Here is an 8,999-nt window from a genome sequence, read left to right on the forward strand (position 1 = left end):
GGGGGCGCGGACCAGCATATGAGAAAAGGGCAAGGAAGGAGGAGGTATTTCTTTGTTCTCTTTCAAGACTAAATTTAGGGCCCTTCGTCTGCAGACCCATTGGCGGACTGTGTCTTGGGAACCCTCTTGGCCTCTGGAAGAGAAAAGAACGGGGGCCAGTTTTCCGCAGCAAAAGGTACTGCCCGTCTGGGCTTCCTCCCGTCTGTGTATTTCCTAGCCCCCAAACGACAGAGCCATATGGCTTCCGCGGTCTGGGGCAGTGCTCCCTGGTGGGGCCCACCGCCCCCAGCCCCAGCCCGGCCGCTCACGGACATCGACTGCTGCTCTGGGGCGCAGCTGCAAGAACTAACGCAGCTGATCCAGGAGCTGGGTGTGCAGGCGAGCTGGAGTGAACGTCCCAAGCCAGGACCAGATCTCCTCCAGGCCAAGGACTCTGTTTTCTCTTTGCTTGGTAAGTAACCCTCCCAGCCTTCGGGAACTTGCAGCTCTCAGCTCCGCCTCACCCCGCCCCGGCTCTGGATCCCTTCTCTTTCCTTAGGTCTCGTTCACCGCCGGGACCCTCGCTTTCCTCCTCAGGCAGAGCTCCTGCTGCTTCGTTGCGGGATTCGCGAGGGCTCCCTGGATCTGGGGCCTGCGCCTCTACTCCTGGTGCGTGCTTTCGCTAGATGGCACTGGGCAGGAGCTGCAACCGGACGTGGGATCCTGTTCCTCCCAGAGCAGGTACGCGGAACCTCGGTCCGGGAGGCATGGCAGGATTGCCGAGGACCCCCAGTCCCAGGAGGACGTGATTCGATCCACCCAGCCTAAAGCAAAGAAACTCCCAAGGATCCGCAAATCTCCGTGGACCAGCTACACGTCACTGAGCCTGAGGCACACGAGTCTTTGGAAAACTCACGTAGTAATGTTTCAGTGCCAGAGTTGCCTCAACAAGACGTAACCGATGTTGACTTTCCCTCACCACTGAAAAAAACCAATGGTGACGCCCCCAAAGCAACCGACGTTAGCCCAGTGCCACAACCAGCCCAGTGCCACAGCCGTTGGAGGCTCCGGAGGCATGGCCCACCTTGTGCCCCGCCCAGGTGGCTGCCTGGTTCTTTGCTTCGCTGGCTGCGGTCACTGAGTCCCCGTTTCCGGTTCCGGGTGCCCCGCGCTTGGTCCTCGCAGCCCGCCACGAGGGGGTCACCACCATCCTCCTGGCTACGCCCGGGCCCCCGCGCCGCCTCCTGCTTTTCGACTTGATCCCCGTGGTGTCCGTGGCCGGCTGGCCCCAGGGGGCTCGGAGCCGCTCGTGGACCGGCCCGCTGGCCTCGGAGTCGTCTTCCTTCTACCTGGTGCCCGGCGGCGGCGGCACAGAGCGGCCGGACGCCTCCGGTTGGCAGCTCTGCTTCGCCCGCCAAGAGCTGGCGCTCAAGACGCGCATACCCGTTGCCCTGCTGCAAGCGCACGCGCCGGCCCAGGCGCTGCTGCGCCCTCTGGTGGCCAGGACTAGGGTCGCGGCGCCCTACCTCCTGCGGACGTTGCTCTACTGGGCGTGTGAGCGGCTACCCGCGCTCTATCTGGCGCGACCCGAGAATGTGGGCGCCTGCTGCCTCGGGCTGCTGGATGAGCTGGGCCGGGTGCTCGAGGCCGGGACGCTGCCCCACTATTTTCTGAGTGGCCAGAAGCTCCGTGCGGGGGGCGGTGCCGCTTCGCTGCTCGGGGCGTTGGCCCTGCTTTGCAGGGACCCTGCCCGCGCTGCGCGCCGCTGTGGAAGAGGCCAAGGCTGCACGCAAGGGGGGCGGCTTAGCCGGCGGGGGAGGCGGGACCCATGAAAGACGCTGTTCCTAACCTGGAATGTGCTTCTGTTGGCCAGCGGGATGTGGAGGGGACTGCTCTCCCCTCACCTGGGAGTCAGGCTGAGCGCTTTGGCCCCGAAGCGCCCGTTCTAGAAGGCCTCCTCGCCGGTTCCTCCGCTTCCTCCCACCCTCCTCCCGCCCCATCCCCGGCACAGGTCGTTCCATTCTGGCCTCTCCACTGTCCAAAGCTGTGGCCAGCACCCCTCCCACTCCGGCGCAGCCTCTGGCATCCATCTCCCGCCAGTTCTTACGGTCTTTTCTCTTAGGAGTCAATAGGGATGGGGGTAATATATTTGCTGAAAAAACGTGTAATGGAGAAAGGTATGGAGACCAGGGACTGACCAAATTTGTCTCACACAAAAGCAGAGACATTAAGGAGGCCGGATTTCACCCCAGGCTAGACCTCACCACCACCGCTATCTCTTCAGTTATTCCCCCCACCTTCCTCATCCAGTTCTGTCCTCCATCCCGGGCAGTAGGGTCCCTTTCTCCATTCTCGGGGCATCCGCCATTCCATCTATCTAAGCCCAACCTCTCCCCCCATCCAGAGTTCCATTCAGTGGAGTCGCCTCCTTGTGCCTCTTCCTCTGAACTGCGAGACATGCGGCCTTGCCTGGGCTCCGCCTGTCTCTAAGACCGTCGCCACTCCCTGCCTCCCAGGAACCCCGGGGTTCCGCCCGCCCAGCTTCACCTCCCGGTCTTTCCCGGCGTCTCCGCCCCCTGCAGCGGCCCCGGACCGGCTCTCGGAGGAGGGGGAAGCCGCTGTCGTCGCCGTCGCCTCAGCTTCCCACAGCCGCTGCCGCTGCCGACGCTCCGCTTGGTCCAGCCGCCAGGCCCAGTGCTCACTTCGTCAGACCAGGGCCCTCTGCGGAGACACCCTCACTCCTTCCTGGGGTCCGGGACGCCTAGCCGGGCGTGGGGGGAAGCTCCGCTTGCGGGGTACAGGGAGGGAGGAGCCTGGTACCGGAGCCAGCGCCAGCCGTCCCCGGATCGACAAGACAGGACAGGTTGAGGGGCGTCGGGGAAGGAAGAGGGGGCGCTATAGGCAGTCCCGGGGAGGACAAGGAAGCCCTGTCGCAGAAAGCTCTGATGCGCTCTGACTTATAGCTGGTCTGTGTACATTTGGGGACCCGTGACACCGTGGGTGCACTCCTCTCTCGGGGGGCTGGTTGGATTGGAGGGCATGGGATCTAAACAGCACCAGCTGTCCCCGAGGAAATCAGGGGCTGCCAGAAAAAAAACAAAAAAGCCAAAAACCTATGCTCCTTATTCCGAGGTGACACAGGGCCCTCCAGACAACCACCTGGTGTAACCACTAGGAAGGGCGGATTTGGAGGTGACTTCAAAAGGAGTGGATGGTAACAAGGTGAGGAAAGGGGCTCAGCAGCTGGAATGCTGTGCCACTAGAAATGGGGGTGACTTGGTAAAAAGCGGTATCGTCCAGAGACAGGGTCTGGGAACCTCTTCTTGCTGATTGGCGACAGTCTGGATATTTCAAGGCATAGTTTTTTGGGGATTTCAGTGAAAAAAAGTGGGGGATTCTTTACTTAGAGGGTGGCAAAAGAAAAGACACCAAGGTTGGGTTCTTCCTAGACACTGGCAGCACCCCAGCAGGGGTGGGGTGAGCTAATATCCCCAAAGCTAAGGACCCACACCCTTAAAATTATAAGAGTGGCTTTGGCAGGAGTGCAGGGCCCGGAAATAGGGTGGAAAGGTGCCTGGGGATATTGGAACCACATCCTGGAAAATTTGAGGGTCTTGGCTTTGGGATAGTTTTAGTGGGGGACAGGGACACTGGAGATCAGAGAAGGGGGAGTTTTCTGTGGGAGACAAAGGTCGAGGGTGGGGTCAACTGAGAGGTACATAGGCTGCTGGGTCTGGGGAAGCTAGGACGAGGCCCAAGGGTGGGAGCTGGTGCCTGGGGTGGGGGTCGTCTAGGGCTTATCCTCAGGTCCCGTGGGTGAGGCGGCGAGTCGGACCGGAGAGTCAAGAGCATGTCCTGGTGAGCTAGCGGGCTTCTCCGGGGGGGCCCCAGCGCGCTCCGGGAGCCTGCCGGTTTTGGGGTGTCTCCTCCCGGGGCGCCATGGAGGCACTGGCCAGCAGCCTGATCCGGCAGAAGCGGGAGGTCCACGAGCCCGGGGGCAGCCGGCCCGTGTCGGTGCAGCGGCGCGTGTGTCCCCGCGGCACTAAGTCCCTTTGCCAGAAGCAGCTCCTCATCCTGCTGTCCAAGGTGCGACTGTGCGGGGGGGCGGCCCGCGCGACCGGACCGCTGCCCGGTTCAGTGGCTGGGGCGGGGTCTCCGGGCCGGCGATCTCTCTGCCTGGGAGGTTGAGGCCAGGGACTCGGAAGGGCCCGACTGACGGGGGCTCCCCGAAAGTGAAAGGGGGTGGGCCTGGACCACAAACCCTCGGCCAGACGATGCCTCAGTTTCCCTTCTCTCGCGCCCATAACCCCGAGTCTCCTCGCTTTCGGGGGCAAGGGGAAGGCTTGAGGGGCTAATCCTGGTGCCCCGAAGCCTGGAAGCTCCCCTCGCCCACCCTCCCAACACAGGAGTCCCCACCCTCACCATCCTCTGCCTACGTGCCGTCTCTCGCGATTCTTTCAATGCCAAGTGGAGGGGCCTGGGGAGTCCAGACGCCTGGGTCACCCCGAGGGTTTCTGCGGCTCCGGCAGCCGCAGCCCCGCCCCCGCCCCGGTTCTCCCGCTCGTCCGAGCCTTGGCTCCGTTCCTCCTCGCCGAGCTTGCCTGGCTCGGTACCAATCTCCCCAGCTCTCCCCCGTCCTTGCAGCTACCTCGCCAGTCCGCCCCTCCGTGCGCCCTCCGCCCGTGACCTGCACTTCAAGAAGGGAGCTGGGCACTCCCCCATGACCGCCTACGCAGCTCAGAAATCGGGCCCCACGGGCTCAGGAGACCCTCTGCCGCAAGGAACTCAGACACACTACGCGGCTGGACACCCGCACGGAGACTGGGGGTCGTACCATCTACGAGGGGGTACGGGGAACTCGGCCGCAAGCGCCAGGCGAGGAGAGTTGTGAGGGTTAGCCTGTGGTCCCCGTCCCGGTGCGACAGGCGGGAAGTCCCTCTGGCCTCGCTCCCGTCCGCTCTCAGCTCCCTTAGGGGGAGGACCCCCACCCCCCCGCTGGCGTCCTCCTCCCCCCGCCGCCGGCCCTCCGCAGTGGTACGGTCCGCAGCCCACCCTCTGAGTGGGATCCAGCCCCCACGTGAGTCAGCCTGCCTCACCAGCTCCCTGGCCCCCTCCCCCATGTCCTTGCTTTGGTACCGAATATCCCCCATCCCAGGCGGGTTACTGGGTGAAGGGGAGAGGCTGAGCCTCAGGGAGGGCTGGGCCCCCGCGAGCCAGCAGACTGACAGACAGACAGAGAGATGTGTCAGTGTCGGACAGGCCGGCGCTGGGCCAAGGCGAGGCCCGCGCGAGGCGAGCGGCAGCTGCAGCAGCAGGTGCTGAGTCAGCGTCAGGCCCAGTCCCACCCCCACTCCTGAGGGGGCGCCCCTACCCTGGGGTCACCTTGATGCCCCCCACATTCGCAAACCCACCGCCCCTTCAGCAGCTCTGCCTGTCTCCCTTTGTCCTCTGCGTTTCCATGTATCTCTCCTCTTCGTCTTCCTTCTCCCCTCCCCCCATTCTGGTTGCGCTGTAGAGTAGAAATTAAGCCTTTAAATAAATTTCAGTCAATTAAACTGAAAGCTGGTTAGAGGAAGCAGAAGGGACCCACACCCCAGCTTCCTCTGGGGTCAAAGAGAGGGGGGAGAGAGCTTGCTTAGAGGGTCAGGGAGCGGGCGCCCTGGGACCCTCTTCCTTCCCTCCATCCTCCTTTCTTTCTCTCCTCTGATCCCGCCAAGTGTAGCAATGTTTCTGGGAACAGAGATGTCATGTTCCAACATGAATGTCTCTCTCTCCAGAGCCTCAGCTCAAAGGCATCGTCCGTCACCAAACTGTTCTGCCGCCAGGGTTTCTACCTCCAGGTGAATCCCGACGGGAGCATCCAGGGCACCCCAGAGGACACCAGCTCTTTCGGTGAGAGGGGAGTCCAGCTGCTGGGTGGGAAGGGGGAGCGCAGGCATAGATGACAGTCCTATTGTGGCTTCAGGTTCTGTTGTTTTCAGTCTGGCTCTTTGACCCCGCAAAGGAAGAAGTAGAACTGGGACCAGAATTGAGGGGGGGCTCAGATGGGGATGGGAGGCTTGGGGTACTGATACCCCTTCTCTCCACCCCCAGCCCACTCCAACCTGATCCCTGTGGGGCCCCGGGCAGGCACCATCCAGAGTGCCAGGCTGTGTCACTACATGGCCATGAGCGCTGAGGGGCTGCTCTACAGCTCGGTGAGACAAGGGGGCAGAGTGGCCTGCAGTCAGGGGACTCCCCTAGCTACAGCCTTCCCAACTACAGATATTTTGCAGCTCAGGGCTTCCTCTCCCTCCAGCTCTTGTGGACACCCTGTCCTCACTGCCTGCTCCCAAGCACCTCCTCTAGCGTCGCTCCAATCCCTTCTCATCGAATAACCTCCTAAATACCCCCAGGCTCTTTGAATGTCCAACTCTTTCAACCTTTTAGGACCCCTGTGTCTTCTCCAACCTCCTCTAGACCTCATTATGACTCACTTCCCCAGAGTCATTCAGGATGCTGGGGAAGGATTCAGGAGCTCCTCCAAGCAGAAATTCCCTCCAGGTGCCCTGGATGGTGAGGGGTTGGGAGTAGAGCGGAGAGAAGTTATCTTCTTATTCCAGGCCCCCAGAAGTCTAGTTCCTGGCCCTCGGGGGGCCACCAGACTCTTCCTCATCCTCCCTTTCTCCCAGTTCCTGCATGGACTCAGAAGTTGGCTCTCCCAGTCTCAAACGTATGGATTATATCCTGCCTTGTTCTTCCCAGGGCTCCCTTCTGTTCAGTGATGTGTCTTTTTGTCTTTGTGTCTGTGTGTGCCTTTCTGGGTCTTTGTCTCCTCAGCCACAGTTCACAGCTGAGTGTCGCTTTAAGGAGTGCGTCTTTGAGAATTACTATGTCCTGTATGCCTCTGCTCTCTATCGCCAGCGTCGTTCTGGCCGGGCCTGGTACCTGGGCCTGGACAAGGAGGGCCGAGTCATGAAGGGAAACCGAGTCAAGAAGACCAAGGCAGCCGCCCACTTTGTGCCCAAGCTCCTGGGGGGTGAGTATGGACCCCCAGGGAAGAGGTGGACCACATGGGACGGTATTGACTTTGACATGGACATTTAGTGACACACAGCTAAGGGGCTATAAGTGTTTTAAGAGGACACATGCTATGACAGGTCAAGCCAGGAAGGCTTTGGCCTTTGGAGGTTTGGGAAGCTCTCCTTCTGTGGGTTCCCAGAGGAGGGGTGTAGGGGAAGGGAGCCCTTCCAAATGATCACATGTGACAGTTTTTCCAAATGTTTAACTATTACATTACATAGCTTGCTGGTTTTCCAGCCCCCTATAGTAGTTACTTTCGTGCCTGCCACTCAGCCCCAAAGCCAAAACCACACATTTTATTCTTCGGGTAGTGCAGCACCCCACTGCTAGAGACTAGTTACCATATTGGTCAGCTTTCGCTACCATAACAACCCCCCCACCCCATCCCCCAAATCGGTGGCTTATAACAGGAAACATTCCTTTTTGCTCTCAAGTCTGCAGGTCAGTTGCATCTCTGCTCCAACCTGTGGGTCTGCTCCTTGCCCCACGTCTTCCCACTCCTGGGCTCAGGCTAAAGGAACAGCTCTTGTTTAGGATATGTCATTCTCCTGGCAGAGGATCCAGGAAAAAGAAACTTGCAATGCTTTTAAAGCTTCTGCTAAGCTATGACACATGTCCTATCTGCTCACATTCTGTTGGCTCAAGGAAGTTACATGGCCAAGCACAAAGCCAATGATGTAGGGCAATATATTCTGAATCATTTTAAATAAGAATAGAGTCTCTCACAGATATCAAGGAACTCTTGATACATTCTTATATAATCCTTTGTTAGGATGTGGATTGCCATATAGTCTACGATTTGTAGCTTATTTTCTTTTTTCTTTCTTTCTTTCTTTAGTTGGCTGTGCCAGTCTTAGTTGCAGCATGCAGGATCTAGTTCCCTGACCAGGGATCGAACCTAGGTACCCTGCACTGGGAGCGTGGAGTCTTAACCACTGAACCACCAGGGAAGTACCTGTAGCTTATTTTCAAGTTGTCTTTTTAAGAAAGAAAACTCCTGGGCTTCCCTGGTGGCGCAGTGCTTGAGAGTCCGCCTGCCGATGCAGGAGACGCGGGTTCGTGCCCCGTTTCGGGAAGATCCCACATGCCGCGGAGCGGCTGGGCCCGTGAGCCATGGCCGCTGAGCCTGCGCGTCCGGAGCCTGTGCTCCGCAAATGGGAGAGGCCACAATAGTGAGAGGGCCGCATAACGCAAGAAAAAAAAAAAAAAAAAGAAAACTCTTAATTGTAATACAGAAAAGGTATCATTCTTTTCTTTTAGAGTCAACATTTTTGTATCTTGTTTAAGAAATATTTCCCTTCTCCAAAGTTCAAAAGATATTTCTATTGAGGTTTTCTATTAAAATTTTCAGGGGCGTATTTTTTTTTTAAGAAAATGTTGGGGGTAGGAGTTTATTAATTAATTTATTTATTTTGGCTGTGTTGGGTCTTCGTTTCTGTGCAAGGGCTTTCTCTAGTTGTGGCAAGCGGGGGCCACTCTTCACTGCGGTGCGCGGGCCTCTCACTGTCGCGGCCTCTCTTGTTGCGGAGCACAGGCTCCAGACGCGCAGGCTCAGTAGTTGTGGTTCACGGGCCTAGTTGCTCCGCGGCATGTGGGATCCTCCCAGACCAGGGCTCGAACCCATGTCCCCTGCATTAGCAGGCAGACTCTCAACCACTGCGCCACCAGGGAAGCCCCACGGGCGTATTTTTAACATTTAACCATCTGCAGTTGAATTTTGCATATGGTGTAACGTAAGGATCCAATTTAATCTTTTCTTCCATATGGACTGCCATTTTTCCAGGCCTAATTTTTGAATTGATGTGACATACAAGCCATATCACATACCATAGCATCATACATACATGGTTCTGTTTATGGACTTTCTTTTTACTGGTCACCTTCTTTATCACTGCCTTGACCATAATGGGCCATGGTATCTGGTTAAGTAAGGCTCCCTCTCTTTTTTTTTGTTGTTT

The 8,999-nt window shown here is 58.4% G+C and overlaps 1 protein-coding gene and 1 pseudogene across 1 annotated transcript; both read left to right on the top strand.

Moving 5' to 3' along the window:
- Positions 1–237: 237 nt before the first annotated feature.
- On the top strand, positions 238–1,827 carry LOC103084085 (transmembrane protein 102-like; annotated as a pseudogene).
- A 2,091-nt stretch (positions 1,828–3,918) lies between these two features.
- On the top strand, positions 3,919–7,065 carry LOC103082996 (fibroblast growth factor 11-like). Its single transcript, XM_082931537.1, is given in 5 exon segments — positions 3,919–4,077; positions 4,079–4,116; positions 5,765–5,871; positions 6,073–6,176; positions 6,799–7,065. Coding segments are annotated over 5 exon segments (675 nt in total).
- The last annotated feature ends 1,934 nt before the right edge of the window (positions 7,066–8,999 follow it).

The sequence above is a fragment of the Lipotes vexillifer genome, unplaced genomic scaffold (assembly GCF_000442215.2).
Source record: "Lipotes vexillifer unplaced genomic scaffold, Lipotes_vexillifer_v1.1 scaffold928, whole genome shotgun sequence".
Classification (NCBI taxonomy): Eukaryota; Metazoa; Chordata; class Mammalia; order Artiodactyla; family Lipotidae; genus Lipotes; species Lipotes vexillifer.